Source organism: Capricornis sumatraensis, chromosome 14 (genome assembly GCF_032405125.1).
Source record: "Capricornis sumatraensis isolate serow.1 chromosome 14, serow.2, whole genome shotgun sequence".
NCBI classification, from domain to species: Eukaryota; Metazoa; Chordata; class Mammalia; order Artiodactyla; family Bovidae; genus Capricornis; species Capricornis sumatraensis.
In genome coordinates, this window is record NC_091082.1 from 62,432,052 (window position 1) to 62,452,159 (window position 20,108).

At 40.5% G+C, this 20,108-nt stretch overlaps 1 protein-coding gene and 10 non-coding genes across 11 annotated transcripts; 1 reads left to right on the top strand and 10 right to left on the bottom strand.

Annotated features, from left to right (window-relative positions):
• Positions 1 to 3,142: 3,142 nt before the first annotated feature.
• On the bottom strand, positions 3,143 to 3,219 carry LOC138090949 (small nucleolar RNA SNORD81). The gene has a single exon (XR_011145917.1). It is a non-coding gene; the product is annotated as a small nucleolar RNA SNORD81 (small nucleolar RNA).
• A 129-nt stretch (positions 3,220 to 3,348) lies between these two features.
• Positions 3,349 to 3,425, bottom strand: LOC138090954 (small nucleolar RNA SNORD47). The gene has a single exon (XR_011145920.1). It is a non-coding gene; the product is annotated as a small nucleolar RNA SNORD47 (small nucleolar RNA).
• A 685-nt stretch (positions 3,426 to 4,110) lies between these two features.
• LOC138090957 (small nucleolar RNA snR60/Z15/Z230/Z193/J17) lies at positions 4,111 to 4,191 on the bottom strand. The gene has a single exon (XR_011145923.1). It is a non-coding gene; the product is annotated as a small nucleolar RNA snR60/Z15/Z230/Z193/J17 (small nucleolar RNA).
• Positions 4,192 to 4,355: 164 nt separating this feature from the next.
• Positions 4,356 to 4,436, bottom strand: LOC138090950 (small nucleolar RNA SNORD79). The gene has a single exon (XR_011145918.1). It is a non-coding gene; the product is annotated as a small nucleolar RNA SNORD79 (small nucleolar RNA).
• Positions 4,437 to 4,680: 244 nt separating this feature from the next.
• On the bottom strand, positions 4,681 to 4,745 carry LOC138090912 (small nucleolar RNA SNORD78). The gene has a single exon (XR_011145886.1). It is a non-coding gene; the product is annotated as a small nucleolar RNA SNORD78 (small nucleolar RNA).
• Positions 4,746 to 4,990: 245 nt separating this feature from the next.
• LOC138090956 (small nucleolar RNA SNORD44) lies at positions 4,991 to 5,052 on the bottom strand. Its single transcript, XR_011145922.1, has one exon. It is a non-coding gene; the product is annotated as a small nucleolar RNA SNORD44 (small nucleolar RNA).
• Positions 5,053 to 5,329: 277 nt separating this feature from the next.
• Positions 5,330 to 5,398, bottom strand: LOC138090909 (small nucleolar RNA SNORD77). The gene has a single exon (XR_011145884.1). It is a non-coding gene; the product is annotated as a small nucleolar RNA SNORD77 (small nucleolar RNA).
• A 291-nt stretch (positions 5,399 to 5,689) lies between these two features.
• On the bottom strand, positions 5,690 to 5,772 carry LOC138090946 (small nucleolar RNA SNORD24). Its single transcript, XR_011145914.1, has one exon. It is a non-coding gene; the product is annotated as a small nucleolar RNA SNORD24 (small nucleolar RNA).
• A 159-nt stretch (positions 5,773 to 5,931) lies between these two features.
• LOC138090913 (small nucleolar RNA SNORD75) lies at positions 5,932 to 5,994 on the bottom strand. The gene has a single exon (XR_011145887.1). It is a non-coding gene; the product is annotated as a small nucleolar RNA SNORD75 (small nucleolar RNA).
• A 351-nt stretch (positions 5,995 to 6,345) lies between these two features.
• Positions 6,346 to 6,425, bottom strand: LOC138090955 (small nucleolar RNA SNORD74). Its single transcript, XR_011145921.1, has one exon. It is a non-coding gene; the product is annotated as a small nucleolar RNA SNORD74 (small nucleolar RNA).
• Positions 6,426 to 8,007: 1,582 nt separating this feature from the next.
• ZBTB37 (zinc finger and BTB domain containing 37) lies at positions 8,008 to 19,321 on the top strand. Its single transcript, XM_068986466.1, has 4 exons — positions 8,008 to 8,096; positions 8,840 to 9,799; positions 12,361 to 12,460; positions 18,660 to 19,321. Exons 2-4 carry the CDS (start codon positions 8,877 to 8,879, stop codon positions 19,146 to 19,148), a joined length of 1,512 nt encoding a protein of 503 aa, XP_068842567.1. The 5' UTR covers positions 8,008 to 8,096; positions 8,840 to 8,876; the 3' UTR covers positions 19,149 to 19,321.
• Positions 19,322 to 20,108: the final 787 nt, after the last annotated feature.

Here is a 20,108-nt window from a genome sequence, read left to right on the forward strand (position 1 = left end):
TGAAATATAAACAGTACTTTCCCTGAATCCCTCTTCTTGTCAGAATCCTAGGAGATAAATACTATGTGGAAGATAACGTGAGTAAATATGCTCTGAAAACCTTTCAGGCATTACTTAAATGAAATATTATCCACCTGGAAACAGAATACTGGTATTTTATACTAAAATACTATGTACTTTATAATTTTAGGTTAAACAAAACTGACATCTGTGGTAAAAAGGAAAACAGTAATCTCACTAATCATTATTGTTTATATTTCTTTTTTTTAAATAATCATGAATCCCTGAATAAATTTTCCTCAGTTATAACTAAAAATACTAACCTTAAAGCAACCTCAAATGTAAAAAAGTGAACACTGGAATTTACTCATTTTTTTACACATTTTGTTGACACAAATACTTATAAAATGGGAATAAGGTCTTGATTGTTCTTTTCTACTTTATCTTCACTTTTGCTTTGACATTCTTTTGATTTACAATTTATAAATGCCAAATATTCTTACATTCCAGTCTATTTTTCTCACATTGCCATAAGCAGTGTGATACTGTAATCATCTGTCCAGGTCTAATTTATGATGTTCAGTAGGCTAAGAGTGTACATGTCCTTCATGATGCTGTTCAGTTGCTCAGTTGTGTCCAACTCTGCAACCCCATCGACTGCAGCACACCAGGCTTCCCTGTCCATCATCAGCTCCCTGAATTTGCTCAAACTCATGTCCATTGAGTCGTTAATGCCATCCAACCGTCTCACCCTGTCATCCCCTTCTCCTCCTGCCTTTAGCTTCAGCCTCTTTTGAGTGAAAGTTGCTCAGTCGTGTCCACTCTTTGCAACCCTGTAGACTATACACACACCAGGCCAGAAGACTGGAGTGGGTAGCCTTTCCCTTCTTCAGGGGATCTTCCCAATCCAGGGATCAAACCCAAGTCTCCCGCATTGCAGGCGGATTCTTTACCAGCTGAGCTATCAGGGAGGTGGAGCTTTTCCCTAGTTTGTCCCTTAACCCAATCTTTTCCCATTTGTGGATGTACTCTGGAGCCAGAAAAATCCTTGCTGGCAGTTCTTATGAGAAAGGTGTCCAGCTCTGCCTACCCTTTCTCAGTGTAATTTATAGATGCCCTTTGTTAGTTAAGAAAATACAATTTTACATTTATCCCACGTACAATACCTAATTTCTAAATGTAACTTACAATTCAGTTTAGAACCTAATTCTGACCACAATGTCTGTCCTGAAAATGAGTTACAAATGACTGCCTAAATCCAAAAGAATTACTGTAGCCTAGACACCACACCCCAGGTCCCCAAAGGTTCATACAATGCCATGTTGCCTGTCATTGTCATGTCAGGGCAAAAAAAGGCTTATGCTGAAACCCAGGGGATCATAAGTCGGAAATAACACAACCAGGGTTTTAAAGCACACAAGCTATTTGTAAACTGTAAGCGAGGTTTCCATAACTTGGCCCAAAATACCCTTTGTATTTGCTTAGGGGTTTTTCTCTCTCCTGGAGAAGTAAATGACAACCCACTCCAGTATTCCTGCCTGGAGAATCCAAAGGACAGAGGAGCCTGGCGGGCACAGTCCATGGGATCACAAGAGTTGAACACGACTTACCGACTAAACCACCACCACCAGGGGTTTTTCTCAGTAGTATCTTAGAGCTAACAATGGCTAAGGAAACCCACTCCAGCGTTCCAGTGGAAAATCCCATGGATGGAGGAGCTTGGCATATTACAAGTCATGACTCTTACACATTACAAGACACAACTGAGCGAGTTGAACGTAATTGTTATAACCATGCTTTACTTACACCTTCAGGCATGTCTGTGACCCCATGGACTGTCAAGCATGATCTGCCAAGCTCCTGTCCATGGGTATTTTACAAGCAATACTGGAGTGGGTTGCCATTCCCTTCTCCAGGGGATCTTCCCAACCCAGGGATTGAACCCTTATCTCCCAACTGCAAGAGCATTCTTTGTCTCAGCCACAAGGAAGATACTTCTGGACAATGAATAATTGCTTTACAATGTAGTTTTCTGCATCTTGAGTATCTTTATGCCCAGATTTGAGCATAATTCAAACTATCATGGTTTAGAATGTTCCAAAAAAGAAACATGTTCAAAACTGGAAGTTTCAAAATCCACATAGGGCCTACTGTAAAACTATATGCACTTAGTCCTGTCCAACTTTGTGACCCCATGGACCATAGCCCACCTGGCAATACTGGAGCTGGTTGCCATTTCTTTCTCCAAGGTATCTTCCCAACTCGGGGACTGAATCTGAGTGTCTATAGTCAACCCCTAACACTGCTAGGTAATGAAACTTTAGGCTTCCCTGGTGGCTCAGCCAGTAAAGAATCTGTATGTAATTCAGGATACTCAGGTTCACAGTCCTGGTCCAGGTTTGATCCCTGGGTGGACAATGATCAACCAGCGTGGCCAAAAAGAAATGTCAACCTTTTACAGGAATAAATCCCAAACTGCTAAACTTCCTAATATCAACTGAATTTTTGGCTATTTCAGCTATTGGTAACTTAAATGTTTTGGCAAGCAACCAAGACTTAAAACCCCAACTTAATGTTGCTACAAACTTGAGTGCCAAATTATAAAGCTTAAATTTGATAGCAGGTACTTACACTTTTGGATGTCGCCAGAGCTAATGGTTTGCTTGGTAATTTAGGAATTAGCAACTCACTGGCTAACTTTCTCATTAACTTGAACCACACTCACCCCCAAAATCTACAAAACCAGTATCCATTTTCTAAAGGATGTTACAACTGCAATATTTACCTTAAAGATCTCAAAAAACATGCCATGGGATTTCTTGATTCCAAGTGTCCCGTTTTCCTACCTATACCTTATGAAATTGAAATGAGCATACTTCAGAATGATTTATAAACATTTATTAAAATAGAAAGCTGGAGAATTTCCTGGTAGTCCAAAGGTTAGGGCTGAGCTTCCACTGTAGCAGTCACGGGTTTGATCCCTTGTCAGGAAACTAGGATCCCAACAGCTTTGCAGGGTAGCAGCCAATTAATAGTTGTTTGCTCTTCTATCCCATGTGCATCCATCTGGCTGACTGCAAGAACAGAGAAGCCATTTTTAGTCCCCTTTCCATGTTTCAATTCTAATGCCATTTGGGATACACAGAATATCAGATCTTTGAACATCATCAAGTCATCAGTGAGAGAGTTCAAGTTGGGCTGAGATCATCACATATTCTTAAACAAAGCAGTACAGTTATTTTCAAGGCTTACCTGTTATATCTGACTGGTATCATAAATGCCCTGAAAAAGACACGGTCATGTTAAATCACAGTAAATGAAAAAAAAAGTGATCCTTGTTGCTAAAGTAACCTCAGAATTAAAATGGAACGGTTTTTTGGTTGATATCATTCTATTCATTTGGCAGAATCATCACATCACTGGTTACCTTATAACTCATCAAAAATACCAGAAAATAACTTACCTCGAAATCTTCAGGACAAAACATCTGCCTGATTGAAAATGAACAATAAAGACTTTCATTTACAACATGGCCTTATATATATGATGCCATTAAAATCTTCATTTAAAAATTTGCCCTTTCTCCCATTTTAACATTTTTCAAAAAAAAATTCTAGGTGAGTGAGTCTGTTCTGGACAAGGTGAATCTTTCTCATGATACATTTGGCCAAACCCAGAGTACACAATACCTTAACTCCAATGTAAGTCAATACGTGGTGTGCATGCTCAGTTGTGATCACATGGACATTGTGATCACATGGACTGTAGCCCTAGATTCAGAATTTGAAGTGCCAATCTCATGCTAGATGTTGATCGGGAGATGAGGATGCTACACAGGAAGTTACTGTTCCATTCTGCTGGGAACCTGAACTGCTCTAAAAAGTTACTATCAAATATCAGCTGAGTAACTCACTCCGGTGGTGTCTACAGTTATGACATGGAAATTTCCTCAGTTTTAGCCTGTTCTTATCAAAATGTTAACTCTTTATCCTGAAATTAACCGTATAGAATATTTACATTACACTTATCCAAATCCTGAACATTTCAGTGAGACAAGGACTAATTTGACTAATTTCCACTTTCAATGGTATAAAACAGAATTATTGCAGCCAGATACATCAGATAGGAGCGAAAGACAGTATTTGCTCATCACTGTTAGTCTGCTGAACTATGTTTTCATCATTGTATCGGCTTTAAACCACAAAACACAAAAACCAAACTTGAGACTTCATACCTTTGGTTAGAACTCCTGATTCCTTGCATTGCAGTCACTATCTCTCTTCACACCTGCAGAAATTAAGTTACTTTTAATAAGTAGTAACAGATTTCAAAATACTATTGATAGTGATTCAAGATACTGTTTCAGTTTTTTAAAACTTCATTCTTTTTCAGAGAGATTCCCATCTGTTTTATTATAAAAATCATCACTAACAGTACCTTGCTTAGTAATTAGATAAGATTGATCTGTCCAACATTAAAAAACACTATCAAAGGTCAACTACTTGGACCAGCACATTTCAGAAACAATATAAGCCCAAATGCCAGCAGTCACTGTTTTCGTGTCTTACCCCAAAGAAGTCAGCCACGTAACAAAACATGCAGCCATCATCTGTAAGGAAAAAGACCTTTTCATTAAAACATCAATCTTACTGTTAAATTCTTAAGTATTTTGTCAAAGGGTTCTTCAGAGTTAGACTTGTCAACATGCTAATTTCAGGTCAGACATTTGCTCAACATCATTACAAAAACCCTCTCCATCCTTTTCATAGCATGCTCAACATGCACTTACAAACCAGGCAGATTAGCTTGGTAGTTAAGCATTCAACTTCATCAGCAGTCTCTGTAACAATGTTTTTGACATTAATACTCACCAAAAAGTCAGGCCAACTGCTTTGGACAGGTCAAGAATTCAAGTTCACCTAAGAAATAAAAGATTGGTTTTCTAATAGCCAAAGAAAAATTTTCTCCCCACAAATTTTAAAAATGCCTGACATCAGATAGAGCTAATTAAGACCTTCATATTCAGTCAGCATTTGCTTATCATCACACAGGCTGTTTTTAAGAAAGGACAAGGAACTGGCTTTTATTTAATGCTTTCCGTATACTTTTCAAGCATTTCAAGGTAGGATTGCTTCCTGTGCATTGGAAGGCAACCCTAAAAAGTCATTAGTGGCATTCTGTCGTGTCTGCCCAGTCACCAATGTTCAGTTCACTGGAAATTCTACTTACCTCTTCAACTTCCAGTCAAGACTGCTTAATGGCTTCAAACAAAGAGAGACTAGATTAGTAGTAGTAGTTTACATCTTCTATCAGCAAGTTTTACTAACTCAGACACATCAGATAAAATGGTTTCTCTTTCATGATTCATATCTGTTGAACTATGCAACCATCACAGTATCTGTTTCTTCAGATTCCTCTTAGTATTCACTATAATAAAAGAACGCAGAGATTATCATTTGAAAAGAAGGGAGAGAAAGTTCCTAATATAAGCACCAGCATCTGCCTGGCACTCACTAGTCCCTTTTTGAAAAAAATTCGTAGTAGTAAGTAAACAGGAATTATAATAAAAAAATGGTTTCTCACCTGTCTGCTCATAGACACAGCACCAAGCTTGAGCTTTACGACCTGGGAAGAAAGTTTCATGTCAAGGTAGGTGCAATTTCTGTGTTCTCTGAACAGCCATTTCGTGTGCCTCAGTTAGAATAATGGTGGTTAAGAATTCTCGTCATCCTCACAGTCAAGAGTAGCAAATAAACTCTCATCATTGTGGCACGTTCAGTGGACTTTCAACCTAACTTTCCCTTGTGAGGGAATTTCAGTAGCTCACCCCAGCAGTAGTTGTCATCCTTCTGGTACTCAACTAGAAAACAGAAAAAGAGCATCCAATGAAATATCCTGTGGTGCTAAGCTAATCATTGTCTCAAGTATTTAAGCCTCAGAATAGAAATTTTCAGAAATCCCTTCTGTCCACTACTCTGTAAACCATCACAGGCTTAAAGACCACATCTAAAATTTCACGCTTCCCACTGTATTCGGCAGTTTCTTACCTGCCCAACAGAAGCCATCAAAATCCACATTGGAGTCATGCCTGCCGCGGTTCCTACAAAAAGGTAGTTTTAAAAATGTATTTTGTTCTAAGTTTTCGTCACTTACATATCATGTACACAAATCGTTTACACACCCATAACTGCATGAGAACCCCACAAAATTAAGGTTAAGCGATGACAAAAATGGTGCAATGCGAAACGCCGCCATTTAAAGAACCACGTGGCCTTCCCGAGAACAGGAGACCGAGGAAGGTTCATTCCCAGATCATTAAGAAAGACCCACTCGGTGAGTCGGGTTACGCCGCCATCAGAGCCGTTGGCATTCATCAACACTCTCAGATGTCCCTACCAACACAGGCTTCATCAGAGGCAGAGCAAACGAGCTGCGGTTTTTTCTGCAGTTAGGCCCTATAACCAAGAGTATAAACTAGATCGTTCCCGCACTCAACTCGCAATCCTCCACCATCTCATCTTAAGAGAGCCCTGCGATGGCCTGCAAGTGGCCTAGGCATACCAGCCAGCTTAAGGATACCCCAATTGCTAAGGGCTGGAGGACCCAGGCTAAGTACTTACTTAGCAGCAAAGAACAACTCACAGATACAGCCAGCTTGCAGCCACGAAAGACCGAGATGGCGGCCAGGCGCCTGTATATAAGTATTCTGCGCCATGACGTCATGACGCACACTCTCCGCCAGAGACGGCTTCAGCTCCTCCCCCCCGTATCAGTCTCCTCCTCTTCTAGCCGCACCCTCGTCCCGTCCTCCAAGCCCGCCCCTCGGCCCCGCCTTCGGCCCCGCCTCACTTCGCCATTGTGGGCGGGGATACAGTTGCCCACGTGATGCAGGATTCCCGCCCTCCTACAGACTGAGGAGGAGGGGAAGAAAGGGGAGGGGGCGCGAGGGACGGAAAGCGCTGGGGGAGGGGGAAGGGGGGCGGTATAAGGGTGAGTGATTTCCTTCCGGCACGTCGCCCGCTCCGGGGGAGGGGGTGGGGGGTTTCACTTCCGGGACGGTGTTCCGGCCCATTCCGGCCCATTTCCACCCCCGGAGGTAGGTGCTGCTCCTTGACTGGGCTCGGGCCCCACACGGTAGTCCCGCTGCCCTGCCCTGGGGCCGCCTCGCCCGGTCTCCGCCGCAGCCTGCCCCTGGGGCGCTCAGCCACTTCTCTCCACCCCGCCTCAAGGAACCCGGAGACCTTCCACCCTCTTGGCCCCGGGCCGCATCGAGCTGCGGGACCCGCCCCCTCGTGGGCCCCTCCCTCAGGACCCCGGGATGGGCGGCCCCCTCCCCCACCCCCACGGCAGCCCGACACACCCAGATACACACACCCACCTCTGGGCAGCTCCCCGCCCGCTTACGCCTGCCGCCTGGACCGGGTCCCGGGGCGCCGCCCCCTTCCCGGTCCTCTACCCTCACCTGATTGCTCGCTCCCGATCCGCTCGCCTTCCTCTTCTCTCCGCCCCCGCACCTCAGTGACATTTCGCCCCTCTGCCTGTTCTCCGTTCCCCACGCTTCCCACCACGGACTAAAGCCACTTGAGTACCGGAGTGGCCAACCCCATGCCGTTCCCGATTCTCCCTCTTGCAGCTCTCACCCCTCCAGTGCCGACGGTAGAAAAAGACCTTACTCCAGGGGCTTCCTTCTCACTGGGGAATTGCCGGAAAGAACAAACAAAAAAAGGCGCTGGTGTAGGCTCCAAAATAAACATCTGAATTCATGATGGCATCGACAGAGGCTCTTATTGGATTAAAAGTTTCAAAACAAACAAAAACGCTTTGGAAAAAGGTCAGATTGGCTAAAGTTGGTTCTTGAACGCAGTGTATACACTTCCCTATTTACTGATAAGTGTGTTGTAATTTCGGGCAATACTGTGAGCTTGTCAGGATAACTTTCAGATCTTAGGTAACTACGTGTGCTCAAGTCAGTGTCTTTCTAATGGGACTTATACAAACTACTCTCAGCCGGTGAAGATTATTGGATGCAGTTACAGACCTACTGGTTTAGATGTTTTTTAAAAAATCTTTTAAAGTAAAAATATTGGCCATACTTGGTAAATTCTGTTTTTCACTAGCTTTGGGCACCTAAACTTTAGAATCAGAGTATCATTGCCACCCTGAAAATTCCAACTTTGGATTTAGATACAGGCAGCTTTATTTACCCTTTCCTAATCCTGAGGGTGAACTTCAAGTAGTCTGAATTTTCGTGCTGACAAAACTTGGAGTTTTTCCTAACCTAGAGTTTGCCTCCAGGTGCTAAACCCAAAGTCTTTCTGTGTGGGCATAACTCTTCAACTTAGAAATAATGGTTTATCTGGGATATTGGTCACTTTGTAAAATAGTAAATGCTAATTCATGCAGCATGTAGTAAAATGTTCAGAGGGGTATTTGATCGCCCACCTGTGTATAATTAAACTTATTCAGAAAGCTGCTTTGTTATATTGTATGCAAATACATTATGATCAACATTTAGAAAATAAAAATTGTCGCACTGGTTTTCTTTTACCCCCTCTATTCTGTTGAACTTCAGTTTTGATGTTACATAGTTTGTTAATAAGGAAAGTATGGGCATAACTTGAATTTTTAGAAGTCTAACAATCTTTTTGGTTGTAATGGTATCTTGCTTTGAAACCTAACCTACTAAACCTGTTGATATTTCTTTTCCATATTTAAACATATGGAAGGTATCTTAATCTACTTGGAGATTTTGAAATTTCACTGAATAATATTTTAAAATAGGTTTGAATTGGAAAGGAGTGGTTATAATTACTGATGAGGGCTCGGTTTTCTCTCGCAGCAGGGTTGAATGCCTGCCTACACTCTCAGGCACGACCATGGAGAAAAGTGGGAACATACAACTGGAGATCCCTGACTTCAGCAACTCTGTCCTGAGCCATCTGAACCAGCTGCGCATGCAGGGCCGTCTCTGTGACATCGTGGTCAACGTGCAAGGACAGGCTTTTCGGGCTCACAAAGTGGTCCTGGCTGCCAGCTCCCCCTACTTCCGGGATCATATGTCCTTGAATGAGATGAGTACTGTCTCCATTTCAGTCATCAAGAACCCTTCTGTTTTTGAACAGCTCCTTTCTTTCTGTTACACGGGGCGGATATGCCTGCAACTGGCGGATATCATCAGCTACCTGACCGCTGCCAGTTTTCTGCAGATGCAGCACATTATAGACAAATGTACCCAGATCCTGGAGGGCATTCATTTCAAAATTAACGTGGCTGAGGTTGAAGCCGAATTAAGTCAAACGAGGACCAAGCATGCAGAGGGACCTCCGGAGTCTCACAGAGTTACACCAAATCTAAACCGCTCCCTCAGCCCCCGACATAATACCCCCAAGGGAAACCGGCGAGGTCAGGTGAGTGCTGTCCTGGATATCCGGGAGCTCAGTCCTCCCGAGGAGTCCACCAGCCCGCAGATAATTGAACAGAGTTCTGATGTAGAGAGCCGGGAACCCATTCTTCGGATCAACCGAGCAGGACAGTGGTACGTGGAGACAGGGGTAGCAGACCGAGGAGCCCGGAGTGACGATGAAGTTAGAGTCCTGGGAGCGGTACACATCAAAACGGAAAATCTAGAGGAGTGGCTTGGGCCTGAGAATCAGCCTTCCGGAGAAGATGGGAGTAGTGCAGAGGAAGTCACGGCCATGGTGATTGACACCACAGGCCATGGTTCTGTAGGACAGGAAAATTATACTTTAGGATCTTCAGGAGCCAAGGTGGCTAGGCCAACAAGCAGTGAGATTGACAGGTAAGTTGGTTTGTTTGCCCATCTAGTGGCTTACTGTGTAGACGTAGCTAAAGCAGGCCCTCTGTGTGACACAAAGAGCATCTTCCTTACTTGATGTTCTTCGTCAAAATAAGTTTATGTTGGGGAAACTGAAAGTGTGCCAAAAGACTTGCATTCTAATTTTTTTAAAGCAGGAAGCTCCTACTCCTGAAGTGTTCACAGTGTTGTGAGAACTATGGTAAAGTTAGACACTTCATGAATCAGAATAGCATCTGCAGTCACACTAGGATCAGTAATTGCCAGGGCCTCTTTGGAATTCCAGGAAGAGAGCTGATCATCAGCTGTAAATCTGACAGCATTGCCCTTCCTTGGTATGGTCTCACACAGGTAGGTGGCCTCTGGGAGTTTCACTTTCCTTTGTAGCAGTTTACCTTTCTTTGCCTCCCCTTCTACCAAATTTGAGGAAGTATGGTACTAGCAGTGATGGTTCTTTTTAGTGTAATCACAGTAATTCCAAAGAAAAGCTTTTTGAGTGTTTTTCATTCCTTTTTTTCACTTGTCATTTGACTATATCTTTTCCGTTTTCTTTCATTGATGACAGCTGCTACCATAAACCTGAGAGTTTCATTTTTTCACCAGTGCTACTATGTGCTATGCCTTACTTTTCTCTTTCTAATACATTGCGATTGTTTCTTTTGGGGGAAATAACAATAATTTTAATCTAAGTTGAAAGAAAGTCTTAAAGAGAAAAGTATTACCAACTTTCAGTTCAGTTCAGTTCAGTCGCTCAGTCGTGTCCACCTCTTTGCAACCCCATGAATCGCAGCACGCCAGGCCTCCCTGTCCATCACCATCTCCCGGAGTCCACTCACACTCACGTCCATCGAGTCCATGATGCCATCCAGCCATCTCATCCTTGGTTGTCCCCTTCTCCTCCTGCTCCCAATCCCTCCCAGCATCAGAGTCTTTTCCAATGAGTCAACTCTTTGCATGAGGTGGCCAAGGTACTGGAGCTTCAGCTTTAGCATCATTCCTTCCAAAGAAATCCCAGGGTTGATCTCCTTCAGAATGGACTGGTTGGATCTCCTTGCAGTCCAGGGGACTCTCAAGAGTCTTCTCCAACACCACAGTTCAAAAGCATCAATTCTTCGGTGCTCAGCCTTCTTCACAGTCCAACTCTCACATCCATACATGATCACAGGAAAAACCATAGCCTTGACTAGATGGACCTTAGTCGGCAAAGTAATGTCTCTGCTTTTGAGTATGCTATCTAGGTTGGTCATAACTTTTCTTCCAAGGAGTAAGCATCTTTTAATTTCATGGCTGCAATGATTTTGGAGCCCAAAAAAATAAAGTCTGACACTGTTTCCACTGTTTCCCCATCTATTTCCCATGAAGTGATGGAACTGGATGCCATGATCTTCGTTTTCTGAATGTTGAGCTTTAAGCCAACTTTTTCATTCTCCTCTTTCACTCTCATCAAGAGGCTTTTTAGCTCCTCTTCACTTTCTGCCATAAGGGTGGTGTCATCTGCGTATCTGAGGTTATTGATATTTCTCCCGGCAATCTTGATTCCAGCTTGTGTTTCTTCCAGTCCAGCGTTTCTCATGATGTACTCTGTATATAAGTTAAATAAGCAGGGTTAGATTGGTAATATTCTTTTCCTTTCTTAAAAGTTTAAAATTGAGTGAATGAACAATGGTAACTAAAGAAGCTATTCCTTTGGTTTGCATCTGGTCTTGAGAGAGAAATGTGTCATAAATTCAGAGTGTATATATTGTATCTACATCAGTTGGTCTTGGTTTGAGTATTTTCCTTCTTCTGTCCTTAATAGTTAAAATATTCTTGAGCCTAATGCTTACTGTCACCTGTATGAGCATTGTTGTCCCCCTTGTTAGAACTATATCAGGAACTAAATAGCTCTAAAGACAGAGGTTTTTGATCTCCACAGTCTATATCAACAACCTGAAATATATAGCAAATTATCATGGGACTTTGGGAAAGGATTAACCAAAAACCTAAAATTTACATAGAAGAAACAAAAGACCTAGTTTTAATTTATTCCTTTTTGGTTTTCTAGTACTTAACATAAGGATAGAAGCTTATATTTAGCCTTAGCTTCACCAGATCATATGGTCTCTCAGCTATGTCATTTTTTATTTCTTAAAAATTTAGTAGGGCAAACTTTTCTTATTTCGTGTGGGCGTGCTAAGTTGCTTCAGTCATGTCCAACTCTGTATGACCCCATGGACTGTACCAGGCTCCTCTGTCAATGGGATTCTCCAGGCAAGAATAGTGGAGTGGGTTGCCATGCAATCCTGGAGGGGTCCTCCTGACCTAGGGATCAAACCTGTGTATCCTGTGTGTCCTGCATTGGCAGTCAGGTTCTTTACCACTGGCGCCACCTGAGAAGCCTTCTTATTGCATATATGATTCTATATTGACTCCATGAAAGGACTTCTTAGAAATCTGTTGTTCGACTTGTTCCCCCTTCCTAGACTATAAAGGAGGCAGACATCAGCAGTTTTTAAGCTCCTTGACACTGCTTTCCTGTTAGTCCCCTTTTGCTCCTCTTCCAACAGATTTAGCCCCTCCGGCAGTGTTGTTCCCTTGACGGAGAGACACAGAGCCAGAAGTGAGTCTCCTGGGAGAATGGATGAACCTAAGCAACCTACTTCCCAGGTATGTAGTGGATTTGAGATTGCTGCGGTGGTTGAAGAAATTGCCACCATGTGTGAACATAGTATAATGAATAAGAAAGGAAAGATGTTTTGTTAAATAAATGCTGCATTTGATTACTTTTCTCTTTATTTTTGCTTGTGAGCATGCAGGAAATGCACTTTTGGTGTCAGCAGAGTTTGGGAAGTAGAAAAGGATAAGATTGTGGAACTCTTTCCTGATTATAAGAGCCAGTCTGTAGTCCTAAGAGTAATAAAAATAACCTCTGAAAACTTCATGCAGGTAATTTAGGACCTGGGATGGAGAAAGTTTGATTTTGTACATATGTGGTTATAAGACTGCATATTTACTAGTTTATATGTATTGTGTATTTGTAAACAAATTGCTTATGCATTTTTATATCCTGCTTGCTTTTTAGTATGTTTATATCCTTTCATTTATTTTCTTCCTAAATGTCTTGTTAGACTAAAATGGTTTTAGAGAGGACAGAAATGATGTCTTTAATTTGTGACTCCTTAGCAAATAGTATAAGTATGTATGTATGATATTTTTGTTCATATTTTCTCACAGGTGTCTATCATTGAAGATTGGTTTTTAGAAAGTTAGTGAACTCACCAAGTAGAACACAGTAAATTATAAACACTGTGGCCCTTTAAAAGGAAACACTGGTAGATTGAGATTGCATAGCTAATTTTTTTATCTTCTGCACAATATTGATAGTATCTTTTAAAATTTTTGTCTAAACCATTGGATGTTTATTATGTATATAGTGTAGTAACAGTAGGAAGACATTGTTATCAACTGTATCTATGTGTATATTATCATGCTGTTTGGTACCAGAAAAGGAATTGTAACCATTAAAGAATTTTTCAGTTTTAGTAAGGTGTGAGAAAAAGTGTTTACAAACTTGAAGGAAAAGTAAATTTACTCATATTATTAGGGCTCTTTTTCTCCTCATCTCTCCAATAAAATATGTTGATTATGTGACCAAAACTATTGTAAAAATAAATACAGCAGTGAGACAGACCTTACAATTTAAGGTGGGCATAAGACAGACTAACAAATACACAAAACACATACAGATAAGACTATATAGACTTAAGTAATGGTGTTGTGGGAATAGGAGTGCTTAAAATGCAGTTACAGGAATCAATATCCGCTTAAGGAAAGTGTTATTCAGGAGAGTTTAAGTGTGGTTTTTAAAGTAATTAGAAAGAGAGAATTTATTCCATATGTGAATAGGATAGGAATAAAACTTGGAATTCTACCAGGGTATTTACCAGACTGAAACAGAAGGTACAGGTTGTAAAGAAATAGAAGATAAATAGTATTGTCTGGAATTGATATTAAGAGATGAGTTTAATATATGCCTTGACATGCATGAAAGTTTATTATGGTGAGTCTACTCACCAGTTATTGTTTTCTCACCACAGAGAACCAAAACAGGACATGACTTACATTATGGTAAGAATAAATTTTGATAGGCTTGAAGAGCTTCTTGATTATAAGAGTGATTTGACTGGAAAAGACTACTAAGGTCACTCCTTTATTCTAAACATTGTGTTTTTCCTTTTTCTTTCACAAGAAGGTTAAAAAACTTGGTCTGATTTTCTAAGTGATTTATAATCTTCCAAACCTGGCTTTTCCTATCACTCATCAGCATTAACCATCCCAAACAGACAGATTCTGTGCCTCATCAAACTTCTGTCTCTGCCTCTTGAGTCAGGGATACTCACTCAGGCGTCTGGGTCCATGCAAGGCCCGACTCCTAGTTCCATCTGTCCTAACTATCCCCTTTGATCTCCCCTTCTTAAACCACTATAGCATTTACACGTGGCACCGTATAATTTTTTCCTAATTCTCTACAGACTCTTGTAAATGATTCTTTTCTGATTTACATTAATTTGTCTCCTAAACTGAAATCTTCTTGATAGCAAAGCCCACATTTTCTGATCTTCTTAGTGTCTCATGTTGTCTTCTCAGGTGCCACTAAATAGGAGTCGTTTTACCTCTAAGTACTTCTGAATAGCTAAAATTACTGAATAGGGGCCTAATAAAGAGACAGCTACTAAATTAAGTCCTCAGCTTTAGAGATCATTCAATAAAATTAAGAACTAATCAGATGATTTTTGAATTCCCTTCAGTTCTTTGAGTCTCTGATTAGTAACTGAAGATTGGGATTGTGGACAGCTATGAAGCCCTTGTCAAGAATCTAGATGGGTATTTATTTTAGAAAATATGGAAAGCATCCATTTATATGGAATTTATTCATCGTATGGAATAATTCACTTAGAAAACAGTTCTTGAACACCAGCTACGTATCAAGGACTGTCAGGTTCTAGCATATTCAGCAATGTAGGATTGTCCCTGTGTGTAAACAGTTTACAGTCTACTAGGGAATTGCCAAGTGGGAAAAGTGAAATGATCCACTTTTTATTTATTCATTTATTTATGTCTGCACTGGGTCTTCATTATTGTGCGTGGGCTTTCTCTAGTTGCGACAAGCATAGACTACCTGCTAGTTGCAGAGCTTGGGCCTCTCATTGCAATAGCTTCTCTTGTTGTGGAGCCTGGGCTCTAGGGCGCTCAGGCTTCAGTAGTTGCAGCCTGTGGGCTCAGTAGTTGTGGCATGAGGGCTTAGTTGCTCCAAGGCATGTGGAATCTTCCCACACCAGGATCAAACCTGTGTCCCATGCATTGGCAGGCAGATTCTTAACCACTGGACCACCAGGGAAGCCTGATCCAGCTCTTTGTGATAGAGACAACCAGGTAGCAGCCGTTTTTGTCCTTGCTTCTTTTTAGAGTTCAAAGGAATAAAACTACCAAAGAGACATTGTTGTCTATGACAAGGACCGATCTACATTTTATGCTTATTTATTTGCTCTTTTATTGCAACTTTATTGCAGTAATTTTTAGGCGAAATTGATCATAATGTGTTGAGTTTTCTGATTATGGTTCGTGATAGATAACTAGAATAAATTTACATAGATAACTAGAATAAATTTACTTTCTTTTTGTGGACAGTACTGCTATGACACTATTTTCCTTAAAGTTAGGCCTTTTGTTTTTTTAGGAAATTGGTAGCCTCAAGATTATGAATAGTATTAGGAAACTTTGTAATGTTTAATAATAGCTAACATTGAGTTATGCTAAGTACTTTATTAATTCATTCAGTGTTCATAGCATCTGCTCAAGGTAGATGCTGTTATTATATTCATTCTACAAATGGAGAAGCTGATGCACAGAATAGTTAAATAACTTGTTTGAAATCAAATAATAAATAGGATGGAGATTTGCTGTTTGCTTGTTCCTTTTTTGGGGGATGAGGGTTGCGCTCGGTCTTCGTTGTGGTGCGTGGACTTCTCTCACTGTGGTGTGGTGGCTCTAGAGTGTGCAGGACCAGTAGCTGAAGCATGCAGGCTTAGTTGCAGGAGGTGGGATCTTACTTCACTGACCAGGGATCGAACCCAGGTCCCCTGCACTGGAAGCATGGAGTCTTATCCACTGGACCACCAGGGAAGTTCCCAGATTTAAACCCAGGTTCCAGCATCCTTAAATTGCTGTAAAGTATAACCAGAGGCTTTCAGGGATATCTCAAGGTATACTGTTATCATATTTGATTCTCATAAAAATATAATAGAATTGGCAAAACCTATGCTAACTTTTTTATTTTATGGATGAGGAAACTAAGCCTCAGAGAAGTTGTTCTGTGCTTTGTCAGTGCTCATCCAGGACCTTTTATTGGGATAATCCCTCATTCTTTATGTGAGTTCAGTTTTGATTATCCAGTGAATTAGAGCAGAAATGTTAGATGAAATAAATCAGAATCTTCTAAAGCCTTACCAGTTCATGCTTTTCTTTACATACTGCTTCCTAAACCTGCTGAGAGCTACCTCTCTTCTGTTGGAAATACTGAAGAGCACTATTGGCTAACAAATGTGAAAGGAGATAAAATACATTTTTAGAAGTTCAAGAAAAGGGTGTAAGATTAATTGCTAGATTCATCTTTCTCCAGTTAATCCAGAGTCAGCTTTTACATATTCTCCTCTTTGCATTGGTACTTTGCCTCTGCTAGATGTATGTGTTTTCCTCGTACATACTTTAAATGCTTATATATATTTGTGGATATGTATATAATTTTTGTTCAAAACATTATACATAAAACATATATGTGTTTTATATATATACACACAATGACTTCAGAAGTCATCAGGATAAATAAATCAGAAACTTATGAATGGTGATATTTTAATATAGAATATTGAATGCAAAGCATTTATAAATGCAAGATTTTTCAATTATTCATTCAAAAGAATATAGTATTCCCTCTCCCTTCTAACTTTCAGATAGGAGGAAGACTTATTTCATATATTAAATACTTTGACTATTTAGGTTATGTTCAGATTAGGTAAAACAAAATTAAGATTTTACTTAATTGATATTAAGGAATTACTGGGATGTTTTTAGGTGTGATAGTGGTATTTTAATTACATTAAGAAGAAAAGAATCCTTATCTCTTAAAAATACATACTAGAATATTTATGTATGAAATTATGCCTGAGATTTTCTTCAAAAAATAATGTGAAAAAGACAAATAGGTGAAGGTAAAGGAAAAACAAAATTGCTCATGGGTTGACATTGTTGGATGATGAGGATTCAATATAGTGTTGTATCTAAAACTTAATAAAAAGTTTTAAACTATATATATTTCCTCTTCAATTAAAAAAAAAAAAATTAAGGACTTCCCTAGTGGTCCATTAGTTTAGAGTCTGCCTGCCAATGCAGGGAATATGGGTTCAATTCCCGGTCCCTGAAGATCCCACATGCCTTGGAGAGACTAAGCCTGTGTGCCACAACTACTAAAGCCCATATGCCTAGAACCTGTACACCACAACGAAGAGTAGCCACTGCTCGCCACAACTAGAAAAAGCCTGCACGCAGCAGTGAAGAGCCAGCACAGCCGTAAGTAAATAAGTGAGATTTAAAAATTAAATCAGAAAAGGAAAGCATTTATTTTTCAATAATTATCTAAGTAACAACAGCAGAGTTTTAATGCTTTTACAGTAATTGCTTTTTTTGAATGTCTTAAGTAATTCTATTTCACAATCCAAGAAATGTAACTTAGTAGGGAGACATTTTATAAATTAGGAGAGATTGGAGTGAATTAGCAACATCATTAGGAATATGTATTCCCCTTCTCTTTGTTTTGTCTGTTTTTTGTTCAGTTTTGTCTTTCTGTTCAGAAGGCAAAATCAGAAATCAAGTCTTGTACTTCTTTCTCTGTGGTACCTGTCATTGTATTTGGTAGACAATAGCCAGTTGGTAAATACTTACTGGATATCAAATTGTGAAGAGGTTATAGGAAGGAATAACTAAGTTAGTAAATTCATATCTCAACCTAGTTTCCCAGTTCTTTTGCTAATTTTCTCTGAGGTCACTTAAACTTTGATCAGTCTTTAGAATAAAGGAAATATGTTGATGTGGTACTAAAATATTTTGGGATAAAAAGGAATACTGTCATCTACAAGTTATATACATTTTTATAAAGCTAGTTACTGCTGGGTTAAATTTTGGTATTAATGATAATGCCAAAAATATGATTTATAATGTGCTTGCCATAGTGTATTCTGTACTGTCAGATATAATAGCCATTAGCCATGTCATACGGCTATTTAAATTTTAATTAATTGAAAGCAATTAAAATGAAAAATTCAGTTCCTCAGTCACGCTAGCATATTACACATGATAATAGCCACATGTGTTTGATGACAACTATATTAGATGGTGCAGATTATCAAATAGTTCCATCATCACAGAAAGTTCTATTGGACCAACACTGCCAAAGTACCTACCTGGTTGTCTAGATTCTGATTGCAAATTAGAGTCCAAATGGATGGTAAGAGTGGGCTTAGATTCTCCTATCACTGTAAATTCAAAATTTAGCAGGAGGTTAATAAGTGTGAGGTTTTTCAGCCAGAAAGTAACTCATTTGTCCTGTTCTTTTATGGTAATAAGAGTAGAGTAGCCTCAGTGTTCTAAAAATTCCTATCTTAAAATCTTTACTTTTGGGGAGTAATTAATTCACTGTTTGGATCTTGGCTAAAAATCATTTAGCATAGAGACAGAAGTAAAAAATGATTTGATGTCTTTTACTATATATGCTTACATAGTTTCACTTGCTTGTTGTCCTCACCTGGTACAGGTAGAAGAGTCAGCAATGATGGGAGTAAGTGGCTATGTGGAGTATCTCCGAGAGCAGGAAGTATCTGAGCGGTGGTTCCGGTACAACCCCCGTCTCACCTGCATCTACTGTGCCAAATCTTTCAACCAGAAGGGGAGCCTGGACCGCCATATGCGCCTGCACATGGGGATCACACCGTTCGTCTGCCGCATGTGTGGCAAGAAATACACCCGGAAAGATCAGCTGGAATACCACATTCGCAAACACACAGGCAACAAGCCTTTTCACTGTCATGTTTGTGGAAAAAGTTTCCCCTTTCAGGCCATCTTGAATCAGCACTTTCGCAAAAACCACCCTGGCTGTATACCCCTGGAGGGGCCTCATAGCATCTCCCCTGAAACAACTGTCACATCTCGGGGACAAGCCGAGGAAGAATCACCTTCACAAGAAGAGACAGTTGCTTCTGGGGAAACTGCCCAGGGCTCTGTGTCCACTACTGGACCAGACTGAAACAGTGAGGGGAAGGGGGCAGACCCTCTTCCCCTTTGGGCCATAAGTAACCAGCGTCGGGGCCATGGACTGGTACTTAGATTCACGAAATGCCACATCACAAGATCAGAAGATGCTCCCAAGATGTTGCCAAACTAGAGCATCGGCAACATACACAAAAGCACTAGAGGCTCTTCCCCTCTTTCTTCCCACCTTACACTTGGAAAATAATCAAGCAAATCAACTTTCTAATTCAGGGATCAACAGCCTTGGTTTGTTAACTTTATAAAAGTTTTTTTAACAAAACAGTGATAAATGATCATTTCTCTACCAGTCATGTTTGAACACTACTTTGGTCCATATCACCCTGGTGGCTGTCTTTGCCCAGGTATAAAACACAAAGCAGGAGCCTTGGTCATCGGAACCAGCCAGCCACGAAAGAGATGGAAGTCATCATTGATGGTGATGATAAGGGGGAGTTTCTCTTCTTCCTTCCCTGGCAGAACTTGCAGTTTCATATTTCAAGGAAAAAAAAAAAATACTGGTAGTTCTTTTTGTTTTGAAAGGTTAGACTTAATCTTTGCCCAGGCAGGGCACCGGATACTTTGCCTGATTGTTTCACATAAGTGGCCATCTTGGAGCAGTATTCTAATGGGCAGCATCATCTGAAGCACTTTAGGCACCTGGAAGTGAAATGAGCAGCGAAGTGTTTACAATAGGTATTCCTGCATTTGGGGGCTTGAGTGTTGTGTCAAGGAAGAGGGGAGCAAGGGAAGGAAGTGTTTTTGTTTCGTAGTTACCGAATATCGAATAACACAGAGCCAGCTATACTGCAGCTTCCTGATCAGTATTTGTAAGCCATAAGGCTTGCATATCTTCGGGTGTTAAGAAATGGCTCTAGTCCAGATGGATAAACGTGTAAGGCTGACTACCAAAGTTTCATCTAGTCTCTTCGGCTCCTAGTTTCACATAACAGCAATA

Coding starts and splice junctions, on each gene's coding strand:
- ZBTB37 (XM_068986466.1), top strand. CDS start 8,877: ATGGAGAAAAGTGGGAACATACAACTGGAGATCCCTGACTTCAGCAAC. Junction 9,800..12,360: donor ACAAGCAGTGAGATTGACAG/GTAAGTTGGTTT, acceptor CTCTTCCAACAG/ATTTAGCCCCTCCGGCAGTG. Junction 12,461..18,659: donor CTAAGCAACCTACTTCCCAG/GTATGTAGTGGA, acceptor CACCTGGTACAG/GTAGAAGAGTCAGCAATGAT.